The 27,769-nt window shown below is 38.3% G+C and overlaps 1 protein-coding gene across 2 annotated transcripts in view; it reads right to left on the reverse strand.

Annotated features, from left to right (window-relative positions):
• The window catches only part of TMCC1 (transmembrane and coiled-coil domain family 1), a 126,750-nt gene extending 99,358 nt beyond the window's left edge, over positions 1–27,392 (reverse strand). The window contains exons 1-3 of one of the 2 annotated variants that reach the window (XM_083353831.1): positions 27,186–27,392; positions 15,568–15,623; positions 8,252–8,970 (exon numbers count right to left, since the gene is read on the reverse strand). In XM_083353831.1, coding sequence (XP_083209957.1) covers positions 8,252–8,803 — 552 coding nt within the window. In that variant the 5' untranslated portion in view covers positions 8,804–8,970; positions 15,568–15,623; positions 27,186–27,392. The remainder of the gene's footprint in view (positions 1–8,251; positions 8,971–15,567; positions 15,624–27,185) is intronic. The other variant, XM_083353832.1, reaches the window with a different exon arrangement.
• Between the last annotated feature and the right edge of the window lie 377 nt (positions 27,393–27,769).

Below are 27,769 nucleotides of genomic sequence, written 5' to 3' on the forward strand. Positions count from 1 at the left end.
AGATGTGTGCAAACCTGGTGGCCAACTACAAAAGACATCTGACCTCTGTGATTGCCAACAAGGGTTTTGCCACCAAGTACTAATTCATGTTTTGCAAAGGGATCAAATACTTCAGTCATTAAAATACAAATCAATTTATAAGGTTTTTGAAATGCGTTTTTCTGGATTTTTTGTTGTTATTCTGTCTCTCACTGTTAAAATAAACCTATCATTAAAATTATAAACTGATCGTTTGTCAGTGGGCAAACGTACAAAATCAGCAGGGGATCAAATATTTTTCCCCTCACTGTATGTTATGTTACGTCAGTGAGCAGAAGAAAAATAGATATAGTACTCTCTTTATAGTGGGACTCACAATGTTCCTGTATTTTCCTCACAGCATGCTGTACTCCCACAAAATAGTAATAGCACTTTACAGCTTCCTAGTGCTTTACAGCCCACTCTAAGTGATTTACAGAGTCAGCAAATTGCCCCCAACAATCTGGGTCCTCATTTTACCAACCTCAGAAGGGTGGAATCCTGAGTAAACCTCGAGCTGATTGGGATCGAACTCCTGGCAGTAGGCAGTTATGGGTCCCAGATAAGAGAATTATAAAATAGGTGATGTGGAAAAGATGGAGCTTCTGATTATCCTTAAAACCAGCTGCCTTTATTAGATATTTACAAAACTGCCATTGGACAATGACTAAGATCCAGTTCACTCCCTTGTGTCTAAAATAATAATCAGACCTCAGCATCAAACAAAAGAAACATTAATGACAGCTGCCATTGCTGCTGGCTCCAGTCATATCTGGTTTGGGGTGAGACCAGGTGGTTCTGCTCTAAAATCATGTCATGCTACGCAGAGATAACTGACTTAATTGGCCAAAGTAAGTAAAATTTGTTGATCTCTGCAGAGATTGCAAATGCAAAAATATGCAGCATGCATACGTGTTCGTAAAAAATATAAGTCAATATTGAAATAAGGGAATTTGTTAATGTGAAGCTCATAGGCTTATGTGTTGCATTTTACCCATGTTTTTGTGTGTTTCACTAACTGTAAAAATGGTGCTTAATTGTTGCTTCCATAGCTTGCTATACATTTTTAAAATAAAAAACATTTTCTTGGCCAGTTAATCTGAAGTTTGGTGCACTGGACCTATGGTATTATCACCTACTTTTACGGATAAAGCACAAAGTAGCCAGAGACTTATTACAAGTTCTATTGTTTTCTTCTATGGACTACACAAAACATTAGCTTTTGTTTCTTACGAACCAGAACCCACAAAATGTTATCACAGAGTTGTTCCTGGTGGGGTGTTATGGCCTGAATTCATTACAATTAAACCCAAGGTGAACAAAAGAGTGCTGGAAGATCTGGGGAAAGAACCAGACCAGTTTCAAATAAAACAAAACAAAAAGAAACTCTCTCTTTCTAGATTATTTAAACTTAAGCGTCTTTTCTTTTCACGACGAAGCCAAACTACAAAATATTTAGTAATGAACTAGAAAAAACCCCAAGATACCTCTTTGTTTTCCACCTTATACATTATAATTTTGATTTACAAAAACATATCTGATCCATGTATATCAGGATAAAACGCCTCACTGAATACAACACAGCACTTAATGCATACAATTACAATTTCTGCCTGCCCACCATAACGTCACTTTAATATATGTAAATCCATGTGAGAGATTTTACATTACCAAATGAAATCTAATTTTCTCTGCTGTGAAAGTAAACCAAATTGCCTAGTACTATAAAAACTTGTTACCTAATCGAAAACTGATAAATGATAAATGCAGAGAAATGTAACACCATTGGAATGGCAGTCAATTTTAACAATGATGAATGGCATAACCTGAAATAGTACAAAACTGTTTTTAGGTAAAACCATTGTATTTTCCTCAGGAATTCAATAAGCACAGTCACATAACAGATTCTAAGTAAAATGGATAAAAGTTATGCTATAAAGACTATTCTTTTTAATTGTTTAACGGGCACATGATTATTAAAATAGAAGACAGCAGTAGACAAAACATATATAGCTACATTAACTAAGGCAGGGGTCTTCAAAGTTGGCCCTTTTATGACTTGTGGACTTCAACTCCCAGAATTCCTCAGCCAGCAAAGCTGGCTGAGGAATTCTGGGAGTTGAAGTCCACAAGTCATAAAAGGGCCAAGTTTGAAGACCCCTGAACTAAGGAGTCTTAATTTCTCTCACTGGAGGTAGTTTTATACTCTGTAGTCTTAAGATACTGTATTTTATTGCCATCTAAGACCTTAATACAATACTTCCAATATTTTCTTTTACTTACTTCACCCAGGGATCTTGGGCTATTTGGTTCTTCTTCCATGACTCTTCTGTTAAATTTTCAATTTTCTACTGACCACTATTCCAAGAGAAATTGTCCATTTAATCATTTTGCGTATTCTTGTGCTCAGTTATTACTGGTTACGTTTGGTCTAAAGACAAGTTTAAGAAATATTAAGTACTTATTTGACTCTTAAGAAATAATTCAGCACTTTCTGTTAGGTAGTATTCTAGTGCATCGAGATTTGCTACCACTGGAGTTTCTCTATAATATAATAATAATCACTCAAGCAGAATCACATGTTTTGTACAACTCTGCTTGAAGATTTAGACTGTACAAAGGAATTATTATTTGGGAACACTGATCAAGCTTAAGATTCTTAACTGAAAAGCAATGCTAAATCATTACAAGATAGCTCTCCAATTAAGAATCACAAACTCGTGTTGTACGTTTGTTGACTGAGATTCATGTGTATACATTGTGTGTAATATAATGAATAGCTCAATTAATTAACTAAGGTACATCACTGTTAACCCATAATGAGCTGATATTCCAAAACAGTTCTGGCTTAAGATTATTTGGTGCAGAGGGGAGTTCCAGTTCTTTAAGAAAGCTGGTATTTCCTTTAAAAGAACAACCAGGTAGATGACCACACCATTAATAATTAAGGTTGCCTGCAAATTTCCCATCATTTAAACTCACCAAAATTCCTCCACAGAATATAATTACAAATTGAGGATTTTGTCATCATAACTGAAAGAATTTTCAAGACTAGTGTGTAGCATTCTTATTCTAGAAGAAGAATGCTGTCCATACACAACTGTACTTCTGTTAAAGTGACCACACCTTCCTGCTTTTACGCATAATTCATGAGAATTTTTACAAAACTATTTTCAGCGTTCTGTTTGTTTTTCAAATTTCTTAAAAATCAAGAACACATATTGGGACACGTATCGTTATATTCCAAATCCCTTTGTTGGAGAAGATGGATCAAACTAGGAATTTACAATGTTTTTTAAAATGTTAACAATTTTGCTATCTTTACCAAGCATTTTGTATATTGGCTCTTTTCTTTTGAGCACATGTAAAGAAGCCCGTTTCAATACCCTTAGCATCCTTTGCTCAGGTGTTTGAGGCTTTTTTGCTTTCTTCATTCCTTCTCTGTTATTGTGGGTAACTGTCATTTGCCTTCCTCCAACTACCAACACCACTAAAACTAGCTGCTTTTCAGATCGTTTTGTTGTTGTTAGTTGCGAAGTCGTGTCCGACCCATCGCGACCCCTTTTAATAGGTTTAGTTTTAATTAAAACTATTAGAGGTTTTTTTCCTCATATTGTCGTCGTCGTCTTTTTTTTGCTAATTGGAACTGTGCCTTCTCGATTGCCTTATCTAGTTCACCTGTCCATATTCAGCTTCTTTCTTTATTAGCCTCTCCTACCGTGGGATCCTGTTTACAAAGCCCTGAAATAATTAACATCTTTTTTTCTGAAAAACAAAACAAAAAAAGAAACAAAACCGAGGCACATGTTCTCATTCAGCTCTGAATTCCCTTAAAATGTGGAGCCTTGGTGGAGCAGTGGGCTAATGCCTCCTTAAGTAACACCAGCTGCCTGCAATTAGTGCAGGTTCGAGTCCCACCAGGCTCAAGGTTGACTCAGCCTTCCATCCTTCCCAGGTAGGTAAAATGAGGACCCAGATTGTTGGGGGCAATAAGCTGACTTTGTAATAATGCCACTTGGGGTGTGTGTGAAAGCCCTAATAAGCAGGCATATACATAGAATGAAGGCTACTGCTAAGCACATTGATTTGTGCTTAGATTGTAAGCCGCCCTGAGTCTTCAGAGAAGGGCGGGATATAAATGGGATTAAAATAAAATAAATAAAAAATAAAAAAAATCATTAACTCCAGCATTATATGGTCATTTTCTCACAATTACATGTTTCCTCCTACCTCCTCAACTAAGTCTTCCCTACTGATTAAGATGAAGTCAAATATAACTAATTCTATTGTGTCTTCCCTTCCTTCACCCTTTGAAGGAGAAACTGTCAGCAACACAAGTCAAGGATTCCTGGATAAGACTGCACTAGTCCAAATCTGTCTCACAGCAGATACCAAAGTAATTACTGCATTCAACTGCTAAGATTTCTTCCCTTTTTAAAGATCTGCAATTTTCTTTCAAAAGGCATCATCCATATCTATTCGGTTGGGTACATGTTAAGGGACAGCAACAACAGCATTGGTTTTATTTATTCTTTCTTGCAATAACTGTATCAAATAATTCATCTGGATTTCAGAGAAGGAATGAGTATGTGTAACATTTCTGCCTCCTTTTCAATTGTTTGTATTCTTTTGAACAAATTGCATCCTCTTTCATAATCACTGCTGGATAAAATATCTGCATTTAAAATTACTATTCTGTCTAGAATTCTCTTTTTGTTTCAAATACCCCTAATGCTGAAAACAATAAAGAAAAAAAGAATTTAAATCAACATATGGCTTCTTATTGAGAGATTGTACTGTGGGAAGTCAGCTCCCCAGAGAAGGAAATATTAAAAGGGCAGAAAAATATATTTCCTCAAAGGATCTTAAAGAGGCAGAAAAGCATGCCCAGTTTTCTTAATAGCCCCAAGTCTCCCTGCCCCAAGCAGAAACCAGAAAATACAGATGTAAATAATCCAGGAAGGTTGGATGCCCCAGTTAGAAGATTAAGAAGACAAAGACACCTAAAATCTACATACCCCACCCAAACTCTAAGACAGGACATAATAGGATTAACCCACAGATGCCAAAGGGCACACCCAGACTCAGGTCAGAATACATGACACAGGAAATAGCCTCAAACAGGAACAGGAAACAACTCCAAACAAAAGGCTCAAGAAGGTATAAAAACCCACTCCCTACATGTGCTCCCCCTCTTTTTTTTTATTCCAGAGCCATCTTCCTGTCTGGCTCTCCTCTTCAATAAACTGCAACCGTCTTTCTAAAGCAGTCGCCATGTTGTTTATCCCCGGCTTGGACTGAACCATGAAGAAGACTTTTCCTTCAACAGTACTTATCAACTATATGCCTCACTGAGTACTTTATGCTACTTGTATTCTCGATTTTAATTCAAAAATGGTTGTTCCAACAAGCGGGCCTGGACTGACTACGATTTTTAATTAGACTTTTACTGGGTTAAATTGTTTTGTAATTTTGTATTTATTGTTTAATTCTCTTGTAAATTTTTTACTTTACGTTTTTTAATTTTTATTGTTGTGAGTCGCCCTGAGTCCTTAGGGAGAAGGGTGGCATATAAATTTAATAAAATGAAATGAATGAAAATTTCATTGCCAAACTACTTAAGTGAATTAAATATAAATCAGCAAGACCACAAACTCCCTACCAAATTTAAAATTATCAAATTGCATTCACATTTCAGATGACATAAGATAAATGCACAATTTTTATTCAGTGTTAAGGAAATGTTACTGGATGGCTACAGCAGAGTTTGAACATTTGGCCAAATTTTAAATGGAAAAATTATTGCCTGTGACACTGTATGTGCAATTTTGAGATTAGAAAACAGCTAGGAGTTTCAACTAAATAGAAAGCCCTTGCAGTTGTCATAATAAAATAGTCTATGTTTTGTTTAATAGGGCACTCATTAAATACACTAACTGCTTTACTGGATGTCAGAAATGTCAAAACTAATCTGCCTGAATTAAGAGAGATATTACCAAATTTAAACAGGGGGATAAACTGCATTCAGTTTGCAAATTAATGGCAAAGATTGAATGCTTATGTTTTAACGTATGATTTGCTGGCAGGCCTATTAATCCTGAGGAATGAAATACACATGATGCAAACATGGCAATGAAATAGTAATTACATCCTGAAAATGCTCAAACAGCTGTAGAAAAAATATAACAATCCTCTGATCCTTTCAATACATTTTTATATCCTGACTAGGGAGAAAGGCTAGGCAATGCATAATGACTGAATACAATTGGCAGATTATTCTACAGAGATTATTCTTTCTTTGTTTTCTCTTTCTTTTGCAGGATTTTAAACCCCAACTATTCAGCATACTATTTTTTCACATTACTGGAAGATACATGAATTTCTTCAAAATAATAACGCATTTCAAAAGATAACTATGGTTTAGCCACAATACATAATATTAGAGACTCAAAAACTCTGAATATCCATTTTAATAGAAATTATTTCACACAGAGTGCATAACAAATGTTAGTAGTTGATGAATGATTAATAAAGAGTAATTTTAACCTTAACAGAGTTAACTTAATAAACAGAAACTGAAGTTCTTAGATCAGATAATTGTCAATATTTTTAACTTCACAGCTGTTTTCTTCTTTAATCAGCAATTCATGATATATGCTTTCTCTGTAAATCGCAACTTGAAAACCCATTTTTAAAAAATTCATACAAAGGAAATTATCCAGAATATTTGAATATACACAGAACTTTATTGTCAAAGGCAGGAGGAAAATCTGTTGGCCAAATACATTTCAATTAATGCTAATAATTAACTATATGTTGTAGCTATATGAAGTATTGTAAATGTGAATAAAATTTATAAGTCTGAGATACAATATTAAGAGTAAAGACTTGCTAGATACCAATTAGGATTGTGAAATGACAAGCACAATACATCTTGAACAGTGGAGCTACACTTAATGGTTTTAAGTGGAAAAAGCAGTGGCCATGTCAACTTTAACTGGTAGTTCATATTACAAAATATGTCTTTAGATTGTATTTCACTGGGCTTCACACTTCTTCAGAAGAGATAGTGAAGAGAAAGATGTATTGTTTGTTACTACAGATGCACTAATCACTAGTGTTAATAGGTGCCTTCATATTTCTTAGAAATGTATTCTGAATATGCTCAAAATTGATGTAGATATTCTAAAGAATAGAATTATTTGCTTGATCAGAATTCAGTTTAGTTTTGGACTTAGTGTTATCAAATATCAGAAAGAGGTTCAGCAGAGCCAGAATAGCCAATTCTCTCAATTCAAATGCCACTACAATGCATTCACAAGTGACTAAAAATAATTCACTCCTTTGGCCAAATCTGAAACATTTCTGTCAGGGATCTAAATACAATTTATATAAATACAATGAATTAAATATTATTTTGGAGAATGAGGTAAATTCTAAGTTATGCATAAATAATTTTACATTTGGAATATTAAAAGAATATAGGATAGCAAATTAGACTGCATTATCTATTACCTTTATCTTGTTAAACATTAACTGCAGAAAATGCTTCATCACTAAGAAATCCACTGATCTAGGAGTATTAAACTCCACAACTGCAATTTCATGTAATAGAATTGTTGGGCTACTTTACACAAATCCATATATTTATGGATTTAAACTACGGTAATATAAAACAAAAAAACCCAATTTGGGGGTTAATATTATTTTTGAAATGATTTATATGAAAGGCTTCTACTTTGTCCAAAGACTTTTTAAAAGCTCTAAAAACAATACAACTCAAGAGTGTTTACATTCTCCAGAAAGCTATACTATTATTTAGATTTATATGCTTACCCTTCAAAACCAGATTTCAAGGCAGCTTTACAATATATGAAAATCAAGCAAAAAAAGAAAAAGAAAGAAATCAGGACATATATAATAAAACATAGCTGATTTGCTAATGTATTCTTTTATTTAAAAATGAAGTTTATATGGTCTTCTTAAAGTATGATAGCCAATTTTTTTTAAATCTGGCCTCTATTTTTCCTCAACACTTTTAAAAATGGCATTTCAGTATCTTATAACACGGGTGTCAAACTGCTGGCCCACAGGCCGGATGCATCATCCAGAAGCCATGCCCACCCCATTGCCAGCAATGGCAAAAAGACTCCGATACGCTGCACGACGTCACGTGACGTTGCAAGTTTGACATGTCTGATCTTATAAGAAAAATAAACTTTTCTATACTCACCCGATCTGCTGATCCAGCTTCTTCACCAGCTAAGCAGATAGGAGAGGCCATCTCCAGAATTGATAAATTAGATGGAGCATCAGTAGTAGATGAGGATCTGGGACGGCCTGAATTAATATCTGGGACAGACTTCCTGTTGATCTGAGGACTTCCTTTCGGAGGATCTGACTTGCCCCGTCTGCTATGAAGGCTTGCTCCTCTCTTCATTTTAGGTGGCACTCTGATTTGTTGGAGAACTCTATTCAGAGCTGTAGAGTGGGTAGAAACACCATCAATTTCAGCACAGCAGGTGTTTTGGTTTTCCAGTTCTGTTTCAGGTTCAATATCAACCTGAGCTTGTTGAACATCATGTGGAGATACTGACGACCTCCTACGCTGAGGCTGGAAGAGGTGCTTCAAACCTTGACCAATTACATTAATGTTCTCCAAGGCATTGTGGGTAATTTTTGACAGCTTTTGTTCAGATTCATGCTGCCTTTTGTTTTCTGGATCTTGAGTTTTGTTTCCAACATCAGGGTCATCATAGGGTTGTTCACCACTAGAAGGCTCCATCAGGTGACAACGCAAGTTTATTTAATAAGTCAAACACAAATGTGTTGGGTCTTTAAATTTTGTTTTTGTTTTTTGCTAAAAAATGCCAAGATTGTCAGCCAATAAAGTGTGCAATTGCTTCAATTGTGTATATACATACAGCTGTGCCACGCTGGTCTCATGCTTATCTAATGTTAAAGAAAAACCTAAAGTTATCCATCATGCACAGATTAATATATATCCATGTGAAAACATGCAATTAGTTTACTCTTCCCTCAAATTCTAAAGCACCTTATGAAGCATCTTTTCACCATGGAGATTTAAATGTATTATCTATTGAGTGCAGAAATACAACTTGCCGCTTGGGCCCCCCCGAAAGCCCTAATAAGCAGGCATATACATAGAATGAAGGCTATTGCTAAGCACATTGATTTGTGCTTTAGATTGTAAGCCGCCCTGAGTCTTCGGAGAAGGGCAGGATATAAATGGGATTTTTAAAAAAAAACTTATGTAAAATTTGTTTTTATTAAGAAAAAAGTCCAAACAAAGAACTGAAAACTATAAGCCATGCTTCTCTGAAAAAATGCTGCTATGCTAGAAGCAGGGGAAAAAAGTCAGAATGATATGAAATAAAACTATGAATTTTATCTCATAATGCAGGAAATATCTAGTGGTATAATATTGCTAAAAAATAAAACAATGGGTGAAAAAATATTTTCCCATGTTTTGGTAAAACACAAACATTGAACAAACTGAAATATATACAAAAATCTATCATTAGTGTCTTAAAAATATTATATGTATTTTTTTTAAATATGTTTGTAGTATGAATCTTAAAAAGTATAATTAATTCCAATAATTAAAATGCATTGGTTTTATTTTTATTTATTGTGAGAAATGATGCTACAAGTAATATAGCATCTGTTCATTTTTTATTAGGAGAAGCAGGTAGATAGGCAAACAATGCTGAGAAAATGTAAAATTATTAGCAATCTTATCAAGGCACATACTGTATTCAAAAAAATAAAGTCAACCCCTGCAAAAAAAAACTTTTATTTTCAGAGGAAGCAAAGCTATATAGTGAGAAGCAATGCTCAAAACTCTTAGATTTAACAGATTTGTTTTCAGAATCTGAATCTGAAGTGCTATTAGCAGTTTCTACTTCTACTTCATTTCATGGATTTTGCTACCATTTCAAAGATTATCTGCCATCACGTTGTTTCCAACTCATACATAAGGTGTTCATATTTCTAGTATAATGTATTTCACATATTAACCATGTAAAGCATTACTGAAAAAGAAAATACAAGGAATATATACTTATTCTTTAAATTTATTTTTGGAATTTGGTTTTTGGAGAAAAAATAATAAAATGTCTTGAGGGAAAAATGAATAGAGAAAAAAGAACAATCATTTTCTCCCAAATTTCTCAATTTTTTTTCTCCTCTCAGGCTTGTACATCTCTCATATGATATTCCTTGGTACAACTATGCCATCTAATACAGTAGGATGGCTAAGCAATAAATCGTTCAGATTCACTGGATCCACCTACAAGCTGGTATGGCTAGTAAACTATTTGTGGCCTAATTAATTATGCTTAAAGCTCATCTATAAACAATTCAAATTTAAGGATGTATTGTCATGATGCAGCATGTTTCATTCCCATCCCATAGATAAGGCTGTCTAACTTAGTATTTACCTAGTCCAATATTATAATCAGGTTTTCCATCATCTCCCAACACAAGCCTTGCTGTATGCATGGCTTATGGTACTTTGGTGGCCACTGCAGTAATGAATCAGCAGAGGCTGGGATCTGTCCAACTCTTGTCATATTTGACAACTGCAAGCAAATCCCTACCTACTAGACAATGGATGACTTTACTCACCATTTTCATTTGGGCAACAGGACAGATCACGCATACCTAATATCTACCTGATACTTTGCAGAGCACTAGTCAGACATTAGACTGGTTCCATATTTATCATCTAGATGAGGGGTCGGCAACCTGATACAGTGAAAGAGCCACTCGGAACCAGTTCTGTCACAAAAGGAAAAACTGGGATCCGCAAAAAATGTGTGTGCATGCACATGCATGTGCGCATATGCAGAACAGGGTTTGATTGAAGAGTGGAGCCTAAGGCGAGACATGCACCCACCCTGCCCCCTCCGTTTTGTTTGCAAAAGCTCTCTCGCTCTCTCATTCACTCACACTTTGCTCAAAAAAGCTTCCCTCTCCCTCTATTCACTCACACTTTGCTTGAAAATGCTTCTCTCTTGCTCTCATTCTCAAAAGGCCAGCCATGGCGCCTCCATTGACTTCCATGAGGACGCTTGGCAATGAAGGGGACGATTGAAACCGCTCCCGGTAGTGTTGCTACTGCTAATTTTTCCACTTGCTGCTTGGTTCTGATGAAACCGGAGAACCTCTGCTGGTGATGGAGGAAGCTGCCCGGGTTCGGCCATAGCAGAAGCTGACGACAGTAGCAATGGAGGCGGCGGCGAGAGAGACGCTGGAGGTCTGCTGCATCTCCATCAGCCTCCACCTCCCAGCAGAAACAAATTCCCGTGCTGGCCCCAATGGCAGCAGCAGGCCGGGCAATCACTCCGGCACCAGCGGCTGCTGTTGGGGCGGCCTAGTGCGCTCACCGAGAGACACTAGAGGTGCTCCAGGCCTGGTGTGGGGCTGCTGCGCTCGCCGTCTTTGGCAGCTATGGCAGCACCGCCTGCCTGCTGGGCATAAGCAACAGGAAAGTGGCGGTGGGAATGGCTGCTGTTGCAGCAGCCTAGTGCAGTCGGCAAGAGACGCTGGTGCTTCGGCTGTAGCAGAAGCCGACGACAGTAGTGGTGGAGGCAGCAGTGAGAGAAACGCTGGAGGTCTGCCGCATCTCTGTCAGCCTCCGCCTCCCCCGTAGAAACAAATTCCCGTGATGGCTCCCATGGCAGCAGCAGGCCTCAAGGGCTGGGCAATCGCTCTGCCGGCAGCAGCTGCTGTTGGGGAGGCCCTAGTACGCTCACTGAGAGATGCTGGAGGTGCTCCAGGTCCGGTGTGGTACCGCTGCGCTCGCTGTTTTGGGCAGCACCGCCTGTCTGCCGGGCATAAGCAACAGGAAAGTGGTGGCTGCTGTTGCAGCAGCCTAGTGTGCTCACAGAGACGCTGGAGGTGCCCCGTATTCTCCGTTGCCTGGCCCGAAGGAAGAGGAGGTGAAGGCAGCAGCTCCACCAGCCTCCACTGCCCCCTTCTTTCAGCTGCCTGGCCTGAAGGAAAAGGAGGTGAAGTCAGCAGCTCTGCCAGCCTCCACCATGCCCTTCTTTCAGCTGCCTGGCCCGAAGGAAGAGGAGACAAAGGCAGCAGCTCCGCCAGCCTCCGCCACGCCCTTCTTTCAGCTGCCCAGCCCAAAGGAAGAGGAGTCGAAGGCAGCAGCTCCGCCAGCCTCTGCCACCCCATTTTCTCTGCTGTCTGGCCGAAGTGGTGCCTCTTTCTTTGGGCCAGGCAGCGGAGAGAAGGGCGTGGTGGAGGCTGGCGGAGCTGATGCCTTCAGCTCCTCTTCCTTCAGACCAGGCAGCAGAGACAAAGGGGGCGGCGGAGGCGACATTGCGGCAGAATCTGGAGACTGAATGTGCTGCATTGCCATGAGGGAGGGGAGGGGTAAACGGTGCCCATTCAGACAGGGTGCATAAAGAGGAACTGCCACCTCTGATGCCACCAAGCCCTGGGCAGGCGGATCCCCATGCGGTGGCGCGGACGCCTCTGGGTTCCTGCACAAACAGCGATGGGGGAGGTGTGCCAATGGTTTGGATTTGTTGCCAAGGTCAGCAGGCCTGGCAGGCACCGTGGGGGAATCTCTTGGAAGAGACCCGCGGTGGACCCCCCACTGGGCTAGCAGAGGCGGTGGCAGAGCAGAACGAGGGGAGACCTACTGAGCAGGGAAGAGGGAGGCCCAGGGCACCCCAAGACTGGCTGCCCCCACCCTCACAACAGGTAGAAAAAAGGCCCACTCACCTTTCTGGTCCTCCCATCTCTTCCTCTGCTGCTGCCATGCGCAGTCTGAAGAAGCAAAAAGGTTTGTGGGCAGTCCCACAAACGGCTTGTGGGCAGTCCCACAAACGACTTGTGGGCAGTCCCACAAACGACTTGTGGGCAGTCCCACAAACCAAAGAAGTTCAACCAATCAATTCAAACTTCGCGAGTTTTTTTTGTGTGAGAAGTTTGAATTGATTGATTGAACTTTTTTAATCCCACTTTTTTTTCGGAACTGCACATGGCGGAGGAGGACTGGGAGCCATAGGAGATGGCTTAAAGAGCCTCATGCGGCTCCGGAGCCGCGGTTTGCCAACCCGTGATCTAGATGCTTCGTGCAAAACTGCTAGATATGTGCAAGAAAGTGACACAACTGTTAGGCATTGTGTGTAGCAGAACGCTCTATCCTGATTCTTGCAGTGGCACTCTGCCACACATGGTTGAAGTAGTTCTCCTTACAATGACAAGAAAATGAGGGAAGCAGCATTTTTCTGGCCATCTTTTCCTTTTACTAAGCTTGGAGTGTCACAATGACTAGGACGTGGAAAAGAAGTGAAGAGAAATGAACAGTACCGCTTGAACTGTAGTAGCTTGCCTGAAAAAGCTGCCTCTTGGTTTGACTACAGCTTCCATCACCTCACTGCCATAGATCAGACTCTACAGATAATCTGTAGAGTAGTTCTGACACTTGTTTTACTATAAATCTGTTTCTAATTAAAAGATCAGGTTCTGATATACACGGGTGAAAACGTGCCTCCTCTCTCAGCTCCAGCCTCACCCCATATTATGAAAAATTCTGGTGGATGTTTATTCTACAAACAGGAAATCCTCTAATTGCTTTCCTTAAGTTATCCTTAAAATTCCAATGAAGATGTAAAGACAGTAGCACTTGCTGGCTTCATTACTGAGTCTAACAGGAGACATCAAATTATGCCTGCATATTTTTGTGTCACTTCATAGCCTGAAGGAAAGACCATTAAAGCAACTGTTGGGATAAACTCTTACTGTGAATGGGAGCAGAGGCCTTGGCCTTATCCATCCAGAAAAACTAGAATATGAAGCCACTGTTTGTTGTTAATGATGTCTTCAGGTAGATGAAACCAGTATTCAATTTTTGTACATTTATTTAATTCATTTGTTATGTTAACAGCTTAGATAACCAAGTCATTGACCCAAATTAGCCATACCTATAGGCAGAGTCAGCAGGTTTACTAGGACAGGTTTACTGCTAAGCCAAAATGGCAGTACAAGTGGATCTTATTTAGAATTTTAAGGACAAATTTGTTCTTCAGGAAGTTCAGGCAGGAGAAACAGACAAACAGTATAAGTAGAAAAAAGAGCCAGGCAAAGCTAAAGCAAAACTGCTAAAAAGGAAACTTACTTGAAGCAGTGAAAATTACCTAAAGATCCACACATTTAGTTTAATCTGTAAGATCACATGCAAAAACTTTATAAAATGATAAAACATTTTGCATAAAGTTTTAAATCGTGACAAAATGCAGTATTAAGTTATATCCATAAATATATTTATATTGGAGAAAATATCTAATAGTTCATGTGATTATGATGGCCAAAATGGCTGTGTGATATTATATGCAGCCAATTTATTTACGAAGATTGAAATGAGCTTTCTGCAGAATCCCTAAGGTGTTTATAGGTGAGTAACAGAATTGTCACAGTACTAAATTCTCTATTTACCTACCATCAGCTATAAATACTTTGTGAACGCAATACGGTTTGTCATTTTGTATTGAGGCCTTAGTCAGATTTAGATCAGAAATAGGCAATCTTCATTTCCCAAATATCTATAAATAGCTTAATATTGAACTCCAGAAATTAAGCCTGAAAATTGTCTGATAATTGACTGGTTTTCAAATTGTAAAAATGGTAATAGAAAGACTCATTTCCATACTTAAATCTATCCCCACCCATTTCCAAAGTACCAAAGTAACACAGTCAAAATTTTGTGACAACAATAATTGAATTTATTTATTTTTTTAATTTCAGGACAGAGTTGTTTAACAGCGGGAATGGAAGTGGTTTAATAATCAGATGCTTTCTGCATCCATTCTAACACCTACAACTTCCAAACTCCTAAAAAGATATAATAGACCAACATCTGTAGCTCTACTCTTTCTAGTACCTCACTAAGGATTTTCAGCAGAAGTTAAACTTCTTTGCATCTTTTGCTCATCACTGACTCAAGAATTATTATATGGTAACATTTGATCATTAGACAGCATGAAAATCATACATATTTATAGCTAATTACATCTTTTCAGCATGCTTCTTCAAAATGCCACTTAATATTTTTTAAACAAACTTATTTCTTCCTTATGAGTATAGCAAAATGTTTCACTATTTTTTGTAAAAAAAAGGCTAATAGTACTCAAATAAACTGGTAACATGTAAAATGGTCACAGTTTTCAACATTATAAAATTCTAAGTTGCCAAGAAAATACCAGATTTCCTGATTAATATAACAATTAAGAATGCTTTTGAGACTAGATCTCCTTACACAGCACAGGCTGGAGAAAATACATTATATTGTAGCTAACTAAGTAAGTAAACTAAGTAAATACTAGAGCTGCTTAAAAAATGTCTTCCTGAGCACTCATCTTACCATCTGCTCATCTGCCTTCTCAAATTCAGCATTTTCAATTTCTGTATATAAAAATACAGTATTTTTTCATATGAAGTTCTGTTCCCAATACTAATACAAATTATTCTGTGTTCTTAACTATAAATTAGGAAGTGACTTCTTACCTCCACCACTTATCCTTAAGCATGAACAGATGGTGGGGCTCCTCTTCAAACAGCAACTTGGGAATGAAAATAATAAAACAAATCTTAGAACAAAATTGCCCATATCAGAATAATGTGATTTATAGAATGCACTCAAATCATACATTGTGCAAATGTAAGTTCTAGCTCACCTCAGTATAGTCACTAAAGCAGAGAACAGAAAAATACAATGATGCCTAGGCACCTGGTGCCATCTGCAATTTTTGGTTTTGCTGAATGCGAGCTCCCTTCACAATGCAGTATTTTGTCCCTGCAGCCAAACAATCTTGAAATGAACAGCCAGAATTGGTGAAAGATTCAGCTTCTCCAAGCTGAATTTTCCAAATGCATTTGTTCAAGAGGTTTTCTTTGTGACTTACAGCACCACAACCAAAATGAACAGATCTATTTATGTTTTAAGGTGACTTTCAATTTTAAAAATAAAATTATTTAAATAGCTTACTATTCTAATTTCGTAGCAATATGAAAATAATTCAATTTTGGAAAACTAAGTAAAACATGTTGATATTGTAGGTTGCTCTCAGAATTTATTAAGCTGTAATGTTTTGGTGGAAAAGGAAATACACAACCTTTTGTATGGTCAGGGCCATACTTTTCATTATGAAGAGGCTACTAGACTAAGACATTATAACCATGTCATTGGTATGTTGTTCTCTCACAGTATAGAATATTCTGAGTTAGGAAGATGTACAAGGATATTTAAATTCCCCACATTTCTGCTAAAAACATCAGGCATTTGATCAAACATTTACTCATGCCAAAGAATAGTCCAATTTGTTATTTGCAAATTTTATTCAATAATGTGATGTGTTTTATAGATGGGTACATGCTACATTACTGAGTTGACCATTATGAGATTTATTATTGATTTATCAAGGTATTAACAGTAATTATACATAATAAGGCATTTAAATATAATATACAATTATGCAATAATATATAAAATATCCTGACAGATCATATTTTTACCCACATTTCTTCTAAGAAACTTTGTGGGGCACACAGTTCCTAGACAAGTCTATGTTGTGACTCATTTAGATAGCCTGATTTAAGAGAATACTATTAATCTACTTTACATGGGTATATTAGAGTAATGACATGCAAAATAGTTTGAATACTCAAATATTAATAAAACTGTCTAATAGTTATAGCTTTATAACTGAAAATGAAATTTGACTCTGGGACATTGCAACAAAATTGATACCACTGAGGAGCCCCAAATTAAATTTATTTAGTAATATATGCATTTACATTCATCTTAATACAGTATAAACAAATCTAGTGAACACTATTTTTAACAACAAAAATAATAATAAAATTGGTTAATTTCTGTGCTACTTATTATCTAGTTATTATTTCATTGGAAGCAATATAAATCTGGAGAAAAAGCTAAGAACCTGTTAATTGAAAAACAGATTCAGAAGCCTGAGGGAATGTACAAAACCAAAAATATGCTTCATAAGGTAACTGATAATTAATACTGTTCATTTACATATGGCTTACAAACATTTATAAAGATAAATATGTTTCCATATTATTACAAAAAACCTGAACAATCCAGTCCAAGCAAGCTACCTTTTTTCTAATGGAAAAGGAACAGACGTAAGGGAAACAATTCATAATGGACAGGCTATGCAATTATCATTTTTTGAAAACTTAAAAGTTCCAGAAGGTTATACTTGATATTTCTGTTCAACAGTGTATTTGCCGGCAGCTGTTGCTACTAATATCTGCTTCCAAGTTGGATAATTATGTTATCATTTAAATATTTATTGAATTTGTTCACAGATATTCTGAATGTTATAGGAACAAGACAAAATGAGTAATATAAAAAACGAAAGATACCAAGATATGAATATCAAATTGTCTTCTAAGAGTGAAGGATATAAATAAAAGTAAATTTATGAGGCATATATTAAACTAATTTAAGACATGTTCTGTATCTATGAATATACAGAATATTCATAACACAGAATATACAAATCCTAGCTGACTCAAACCGTCTGCATTAAAGGTCCCCAAAATCAATTGCCTTGCAATTGATGATTTTTATAATAACATCTTGCTTTTAGCTGGGAGTTTATTACCACATCACAATCACTCCATTAGTTTTGGCTGGTATCAAGTTTAAGGCACAAAAAAAATTGAAGGGACAAAGGAAAACAGATAGGATTTGAAAAAAAGAAAAAGGGAAGTAGATACAATGAAAATGTAAGTGACTCCCTGCTTATTGCAATAATACGAAACAATTATTCTATTCTTTTTACCCTCACATAAAATTGTATGGCATGTTCTACACTGTTCACTTTGTGTAATCTTGAAAGTGTTCTAATCCAGGGGTTCCTAAACTTTTTACCATCACACCTACTTTTAGCATAATTTTAATGTACACAGCTCCCCTAAAAATCCAAAACAAAATGAATATAAATGAACAATAAAAGAAATACAACGCAATTCTGGAAAAGATGCATTTATTGTAACAACATAACCAAGAGGTTTTTCACACTTCCCTTGGACTCTGACTGCATCTCACCAAGGGAACTATATCACAGAGTTTGGGAAAGTAGGTTTTAATTTAACCATTATATTTTTAGATGTAAATAAGTGAGGTTGCTCAGTGATATTGCAGTAGTTTGTTTTCCCTCTCATCACACATGAAAAGAGGAACATTACTGAGGGCTAATAGAGACATATAACTCTTGTGATCATAAATATCCAGCTTTGTATTAGCAAAATTACATCTCACAGCAAATCCTGTTCAGGTTGATCATTACAGTCAAAATCTAATAGTGAAAGCTTAGCTTTTTCCTGATCCCTCATTCTCAGAGTAGGCTACAATTCCCTCATGAAACAATTTAAAAAGGAAATGTCCCTTCAGATACAATACCGTTCATATGGTGTGAAAACATGCCCTTTTTTGGTCATCAGTGCACCAGGATCAATACTGATAGTGCTAGAAAAGCAATAAAAGCAAACTGATAATCTGGACCCGTACCAATCGGGTTTCAGGCCCGGATACAGCACGGAGACGGCATTGGTCGCACTGGTGAATGATCTCTGGAGGGCTCGGGACAGGGGTTGTTCCTCTGTCCTGGTCCTATTAGATCTCTCAGCGGCTCGACCATGGTGTCCTACTGCGGCGTCTCAGGGGGTTGGGAGTGGGAGGCACCGTTTTACGGTGGTTCTCCTCCTATCTCCTGGGCTGTTCGCAGTCGGTGTTGACGGGAGGGCAGAGATCCGCCCCGAGGCCTCTCATTTGTGGAGTTCCTCAGGGGTCGGTTCTCTCGCCCCTCCTGTTCAACATCTATATGAAGCTGCTGGGTGAGATCATTCGTGGTTTCGGGGTGGGGTATCATCAGTACGCTGATGATACCCAACTTTTTCTTTCCACCCCGAACCAACCCAGCGATGCCCTCGCCGTGATGTCCCGTTGCCTGGAGGCGGTCCAGGTCTGGATGGGGAGAAACAGGCTTCATCTCAATCCCGCCAAGACTGAGTGGCTGTGCATATTGGCATCTCGGGTCAACAAGACTATTCCATCTTTAACAATGGGGGGTGAGGTGTTACCCCCCCCGTTGATAGGGCTCGCAACCTGGGCGTCCTCCTGGATTCACGACTCAATTTTGAAGACCATATAAGAGCCGTGACCAGGGGGGCTTTTGCCCAGGTTCGCCTGGTGCGCCAGTTGCGACCCTATCTGGACCGAGATGCCCTACGCACAGTCACTCATGCGCTCGTGACCTCCCGTTTAGACTACTGCAACGCTCTCTACATGGGGCTGCCCTTGAGGACCACTCGGAGGCTTTAGCTGGTGCAGAATGCGGCCGCGCGAGTTGTGATGGGGTTTTCCCGATACTCCCATGTAACACCTCTACTCCACGAGCTGCATTGGCTCCCGGTTGCCCTCCGGGTGAGATTCAAGCTGCTGGTGATGACCTATAAAGCCCTAAATGGCTTGGGTCTGGGATATCTGAAGGAACACCTGCTGCCGGCATCGAGCTCCCCTCGTCCAGTGCGCTCCCACAGGGAGGGTCTTCTCAGAGTGCCGCCGGTAAGAGATTGCCGGCGGACGACACCCAGGGATAGGGCCTGCTCAGTGGGTGCGCCTGCCCTTTGGAAGCAGCTGCCAGTGGAGCTGAGGACTGCCCCCGACCTCCGTTCATTCCGCCGGGACCTGAAGACCTGGCTCTTCGAGCTCTCTGGCCCAGGCTGAGAATTCTAATTTTAGTTTTAATCTTAATTTTAACTGGGGTTTTACTTATGCAGGGACAAATATAATTTTTTTTAATCTGTTTTTAACTTTTGTATCTTTGCTTTTTAATCACCCTGTAAACTACCCTGAGTCCTTCGGGAAAGGGCGGTATATAAATGTAAATAAAGAAAGAAAGAAAGAAAGAAAGAAAGAAAGAAAGAAAGAAAGAAAGAACAACATTCAAACGTGAGCAATATGTTTATCTCAATAAAATATTTGACAAGTTGCTGCTTCTGCAAACTTTTTCTACTGTTCCTTGACATCCAGTTGTTCTCAAAACATAAAAAAATCATTTTTATATTAAATTATATTATTCATTTATAATTTATTATGCCCAAACTGACTGATATTATGTCCTTGCCATTAGCAAAAAATGCTCTGTAATATAGGTATAACTATATTACAGGTATAACTAAAGTATGTGAGTCCATACCTTCTCCAGCTTAGTAAGAGGCATTATATGAAAGCCTAGACAAGTGGTATACAACAGTACCTATGGACTCATCTAGCATAAATTTTCTTTTCACTTATCACTTCACTTTTTACTTTTCACTTATTTCCTGCATTTTGCTTATTACTTATTCCCCCCTGTATTTTGCATTACATTGGCAATCATAGAAAAGAATAACATATGCATATGCATGTATCTCAATCCTGAATTTCTAGAGAGGTAGAAATAAACCACAGTCCCAGAAAAATTACCTTCCAATAATTACTTCAAATGCCTTTCTTAAGAGAGGAAATAAAATAGAAGTGATACCTGACTCTATGTCTTCTTCTCTACTATATTCCAAATATGGAAAATGAAGTCAGGTCTCAAGACTCATTTCTAACAATTTTCTGGCAAACACAATTGTTTTGGAACTAAAGTCAACTAAAATGTATTAATCCGTGATATTTCACATTTGTAGCAATTATTAAGGCACAAGCATAGGAAAACAGGTTTCCTCCAACTTTTGATGATCCGAACCATAATCCAATTCTATTCTTAATTACCGTACATGTATGTGAAACCGTTGAGAAACTGCATGTCAGTGCAGGGTCAAATATCATGTATACACTGATGATACTCAGTTATACCTCTTTACTTGTAGGCTGTCGAAGATGCCATCAAGTGCTTCCATAGTGTCTGGACACCGTATGGAGAAGAATAAGCTTTGGCTCAACCCTGACACAACTGAGTGGCTCTGGTTTTAAGGCTTTCCATCAAATGATTTCTCATAGTTAAGTCCAGGTAAGATAATATATCCCTAGGAAACATTCATGTACAATCTTGGAGTCTTCCTGGATATGCAGTTCTTTTCAAGCAGGTGGCCAAGAAACCCTTTGCATATATATGTCATTATATTGGAATTATCTAGTTTATTTTGATAATATGATAGGCAGAAGGCACTATCAACAGCACATAATTAAGCAAAAATCTTACCTAGCAAAAGTTAAAACATTAAGGAAGTCTATAGAAGAACTTAAGGGATACAACTATGTATATTTTTGTGTATGCAGTGCATAAATATATGCACAATCCTCTTTGTTCAGCTTTCTTTCCTATGCCATCCGTCTGGTAAACTCACAAGGTTCGTTTTTCTCGCCATGCACATGTATACATAATCCAAACTAGACTGTGTTGTTTCTCTGTGTCATATAATATATGTGGGTATATGCATAATTTTGTATTTTTGTCATATTTATGTAGCGTATATTGGCGGTGATGACCCTGAGAGCTGTATGCAACAAAATTTCATTCTAATGTATGCCAATACATTCAAAGTGAGAATAAAGTTATTCTATTCTATTCCGATTTCTGTTTCAAGCAAATAATCATCTATAAGAAAAATCAGCCAACAAAGCTATCCATGGGGGAAAAAACCCCTCTCAGAAACACATCTACCGTATTTACATACAATTAACTTTTAATGTTGCTTTGTTGTTTGACTTAAGTTTGCAGAAAGGAAAAATAAATAATTTATTTTTTTACAAAAGAAAGTGCACTGGAAAGAAATGTCAAACCATTAGATAGAGAAATGCCTTTTTTTCCTGATCTTATTTTATTTAGAGGCTATGATATTAAAGTGAATCCACTGCTGTTGCTTCTTTTCTGGGCTTAACTTTATGGCTGCCTGCGTAGAAAGGTCAGCCATCACAAAGTACTGCTGTTATTGCCTGATGGGAATTTTAAACTTTAAAAATGTTTTATTTAAAAATAATAATAATAATTCCTTCAGGCATTCAGCATGGACTAGCACTGTCTCTTGTTTCAAATTTCCACTTTTCTCAACTCAAAATATTCTAGAGTTTTATTCCACTGGAAGTTTCCTAACTCCATATTCCAACTCAGAACATTCAGAGCAGAGCTATTTTGTTTCAAGCTACAAACAAAAAAATATGCATAATTCTACATTAGATTTTATCAAACCACAATTAACAAAAAAATATCAGATCCCATCAAAGCACTCATTTTTGAAAGAGCAATAAAAAGATATAATTATAATAACCTTAGCTATATCTTTAGTAGAATAGATATCCTTTTAACTTTCCAATGAAAATTGGTACAATAAATTAAACAAATATGTAATTTTAGACTTAACTGAAATAACTATTCAGAAATACTAAAAGCTGTATCTCATATCTGCTCTTCCATTTTAAATCCAAGTATAAATGGAATAGAATATAAAGTTTATTTCTTCACACTCTTGCTTTAACAAATTTGAAAAATTACCAAAAAGCTTCATGAAAAATTTTAATTTAATAATTATTAATAAACATATTTATGAAATGTTTAAACTGCTTCCATCTTGAGGCTTTAAGAGTCTTATAAACATATAAAAATCATACATGAAATTATAAAAAATCTGAAACTAGGGTACATAATTGGAATTGAAATCTATAGTAGTGTATGAAGATGTCAGTAAAGATTTTTGTGTGCAAAATCATGCTATATATCCAAATCTTTTAAAGAAAAACTATCTTGTCTGGCAAAGATAATAAAGAAATGCAAATAATAATAATAATAATAATAATAATAATAATAATAATAATAATAATAATAATAATAATAATAATAATAATAATAATAATAATAATTTTATTTGTATACCGCCCTTCTCCCGAAGGACTCAGGGCGGTGAACAGGGCAATACATGTTAAAAAACAAGAATACAAAAGTTAAAAGAGATTAAACAAGATGCCCAAAAACTATAACAATAAGTTAAAATACATAAAAAACAATAAAACCCAAACCCATCAAGCATCATGCCAGGCCGGCTTGTTCGAACAGGTAGGTCTTTAGATCGTGCCGGAAGGAGCGAAGGTCGGGCGCCATCCGGAGCTCAACCGGAAGATGGTTCCATAAATCCGGCGCGCCCACAGAGAACGCCCTCCCCCTGGGGGCCACCAGTCGACATTCTTTGACCGGTGGTACCCTGAGGAGGCCCTCTCTGTGGGAGCGCACTGGGCGGAGGGAAGTTGATGCCGGCCACAGGTGCTCCCTGAGGTATTCCGGACCCATGCCATGAAGGGCTTTGTAGGTCATTACCAGCACCTTGAATCTCACCCGGAAGACAACTGGGAGCCAATGCAGCTCACAGAGCAGGGGTGTAACATGGGAGTATCGGGAGACTCCCAACACAACTCTCACAGCTGCATTCTGTACCAGTTGGAGCCTCCGAGTGGTCCTCAAGGGCAGCCCCATGTAGAGAGGGTTGCAGTAGTCCAAACGAGAGGTCACGAGCGCATGAGTGACCGTACGCAAGGCATCCCGGTCTAGATAGGGCCGCAACTGGCGCACCAGGCGAACCTGGGCGAAGGCTGGTAAATAAGTACAATCTATTTTTGAAGTTATCTTTCATGTATTTTTGATCATGTGAATATAATCTAGAATAGTAACCTGCCATCTAGTTGTAAAATGTTAATCTTTCAAGAAAGCTAGATTTTAAAGCTGTAACTGCTTCCAATTCTAGGGATGCCTGGACAAGTCCTTGCAATTTTCTTGTAAGGTTTTTTTCAGAAATGGTTTGCCATTGCTTCTTTCCTAGGGCTGAGAGAGAATAACTGACCCCCAAGTCATCCAGTTAGCTTTGTGCCTAATGAGACTAGAACTCCCAGGCTTCTAGCTTGATGCCTTAACCACTACACCAAACTGGCTATCAACTTTTAGATATGCATATCTAAATAACGTACTCTGCATATAACCAGCAGATAGAGCATGTAGTCAGTTAAGAGTCTTTCTCTGGGGTTTTTTCTGATTAAAGTTTTTACAGTAGAATATGTTTCAGGTTTTCTTTCTTTTACCTTTTGTGCACCATGCGTCAAATGAACCACGGTTCATCGACTTCTGATAAGGAGTTTTTTGATTTACTCCTTTGACACAGAATTGCAATGTAAGTATATTCCAATTAATCTCAAAATTAGTGGTGTTTAATTAAAAGTAACCGCATCTTATTAAGAAAAATTGACATTACATTTGAGGGAAGAAATGTCTTCATAATATTTTTATGCTGTTACTTTCTATTACCCTACTTATTGCTCTATCAGAGGAAGACAAAATTTGAATTAGAAATAAATTATATAAAAAGCTTCATTATCTAAGTCTTTTAAATGCTTCCTCTTTACTATTAATTGAGAAGCATTAATAGACCTGATTTAACTGACCTATCAGGTTCCTTTTTTAAATGTCTATGGAAAATATATTGGGGAAGTTAGAAATTCTAGTTAAACTACAGACATATATACTAAGATTGCACTCAGTTCAATATATAGTTTGAAGCATGCATGGGAATACAAGGAGCAGCTGTCAGCAATGACTTCAACCAAACATATCATTTATAAGCAACAAGATATTCGTTGCTATTCATCAACCACAGCTCAGTAAATTTAATTTTATTTGAAGAGATTCCTGACAGATACATATATACATGTGCTCCAAACCAAATTTTGCTCTTTGAATTTGTACCTCTTCTTAGCTATAATACATACAGTATTATTCATGCTTCAAAAGCTAATATACATTTTTTCTGAAATACAGGAGTACGCCTCTAATAGTTACACTACTGAATGAGATCAAAGGTTCATATAATTAGTACAGCATCTCATCCAAGCCTATGCACATATTATAAAAGTAATCATTACTTCCTTTTACTACTCCATGGACAGCACATTAGTAGTCATACTCATCAGACATGGAGATTACATAATTATAATAAACAATATAAAATATAATTATATAATGACATGTAACCATCACATGTTGAGGCAATAACTAAAAATATATGTTATATATTTTATATGCTATTCTGTCCACACTTTTAGTTCTAAAATTAAATGTTGTGGTGCGATGAGGGGAATGTCCTAACTAGAACCATGCCACAGGAGAAAGTGATAAACTCAGCAGGAATGCAATCTACAGTAAATTAATAATTGTGATTTTTAAAAGTGCTTTCTCAAAGAACAATTCATGCACCTTGTCAGTTCGGCAGGATCAAATTCTCAGTTTCCACTGTATGAATTACTAGAAGAGTTGAACCACGTAGATCAGACATGCCAAACGTGCGACATACTGTGACTTTCCCCCCATTGCCGGCAATGGAGTGGGCATGGTTTCAGTATGACGCATCCGGCCCGTGGGCTGGCAGTTTGACATGCCTGATGTAGGTCATGATGAAGTGATGGAATACCTTGTTTTCATTTTAGGAAGTACAAAAAGATGACTAATACCTCCCAAAGGGAAGGGACGAGGGGAATTTACCTATACAAAATAGGTAAGACAGAAGACAGAAAAAAATACTTTACTTCCTTCAATTACTGCACACTGATTCCTGATGTAACTAAGAGATAAATGTTACAAGGCTTCCCAGAACATTCATGGTCAACAGGAGTTTTAACTTTTCAATATTTTGGAAGATTAATACTCCTTAGTTTCCTCATATGTTTGTATGGTTTTCTGAAATTGGATTAAAAAAACCTAATGAAGACTCTAGCACATTAAAGTATGTCAAGTTCTTCAAACTGACTATTCTGCCAATTTAGGGAAAATACAATTTTCAGTTCTAATAAAACTGTCTATGAAATACTCCATTTGTTTATGTCCAGAGAACTCTTAGTAATTTTTAAATTAGATAAGATTAGTTAGGATGCACTACTGTTAACTCAGAAGGCCACACCCTCTGAATTACATGTCAGGGACCACATTCCAAAAGTAGTAAATGGAATAAGGACAAAAAGTAAATTTAAGAAATATGATTGGATATAATTAATATACAATACAATAAACATTACTCTCCATTTATAAATGTTAAATCTTTTCCATTTTGTCTTTTACTTGTATTGGATAACCACTTTTGAAGATCAGGGCCAAATATATGTATGCAGAGCAGGCATTTCCCTAGATTTAGTTTTTGTGACACTTTTTTAAAAGCAGTCATTCAATCATATTTTCAAATTATATCAGCATATTTCCTATTGCATTGTATATTATTTCTTGAAGATTCTATTTAAAAACCTGCACTTAATTTTTAAAAGGGCAACACAGCTTTTTTTGGAAGAAACAATCACCAAGAAAGAATTGGGATTCTTCTCCGGAAGTTAACTTTACTAAAAAAAAGAAAAAGAAATTTTAATTGGTCACACAGAGCAAAATTAAAGACAAGCTCATCCTGCGAAGTCGGATATGCTGTTATCAAATTAAAGGATGCTGCACGTAACCCCAAACACCCCAAAATAAAGCTAACTCAATTCAGAAGACGACCTCCCGCAAAACAAAGGCGGCAAAAATTAAACCAGCACCCCGAAAAACACAGGCACCGTTGAGAACTGATTTCTAAAACGGATCGTTGCTAGCAAAAGCTTCAAGTCTTCTTCTCTCTCGCCCACCCCCGTTCGTTGACATTTGCAATCGTTTTCACGCTGCCAACCGAACAAATGCGAAGCCGGGAGAAGGAAACCATGCATCTGCCCCGAGCCCTTTTGAAACCGTGCCGGTGCGCGGTTCGGAAAGCGGGCAAGTCCGCCAAACCCAGCCGCTCCAAGGAGCGAAACTCTTCCCCCGCGATTTCTTCCGCCTTCCACCCGAGGGACCAAGCCGCGTCTGCGGAAAGCCCAGAAAGCTCCAGGCTGCGAGAGCCTGGATCCCAAAACCCGGGGAAGAGGGGCCGCGATCAACGTGAACCTCACGGAGAGCAGGTAGGCGGCAGAAAGACCCCCCACCAGGCCAAGCCAGGGAAAAAGGGGAGCACCGGCGGACGAAGCAAAGTGGCCGCCGGCTGGGCTCGGGTGGCTGCCCGGGCACCCGCGTCCCAAAGGCAAGGGCTGAGAGGCGCCGCCTGCGCCCGCTTACCGGCTGGGGGAGTCGAAGGAGGCAACGCCCCAGCAGCTCCTGTAAGGGCGGCGTCGACGGCGGCGGCGGCGGCGGCGGCGGATCCTCCATCCCCCGGCTCCAAGCGCCGCCACAAACACTTATTTTTTTTTCTCCTCCTCCTCCTCCTCCTCTTCCTCCTTCCCGCCAGCCACTGCCTCTTCGAGGCAAAGGCAGGAACGTCGCCTAATTGCGCAAGAGGTCGCCCGCCGCACATACACATCAAGACCCGCCTGACGTCACTTTTGCGCGTAGCGAGGGGGAGGAGGGGCAGCCAGGCGAGCGCGAGCGAGTCGACCCGCCCATCTCGGCTGGAGATTGGAGGAGAAAGCGGAGACGGGGAGGGGGGGGAGAGAGAGCGAGAGAGAAAAAACACGTCGCAGGACTGCGGTAGAGAAAAAATAGGCGGACCTCCCTCGTCGACTTCCTGCGAAGGATCTGAACTCTATGGTTTGGAGCGGAGCTTCCTCTTGGATGCGGTTGCTAAGGGATCGGGCGTACGCTTGGCTGGAGGCTTCAACCCACGTGCTCCTCGGCGTTGTTGTTTTGTCTGGGACTAGGACAGG

The sequence above is a fragment of the Vipera ursinii genome (assembly GCF_947247035.1).
Source record: "Vipera ursinii genome assembly, chromosome: 2".
NCBI classification, from domain to species: Eukaryota; Metazoa; Chordata; class Lepidosauria; order Squamata; family Viperidae; genus Vipera; species Vipera ursinii.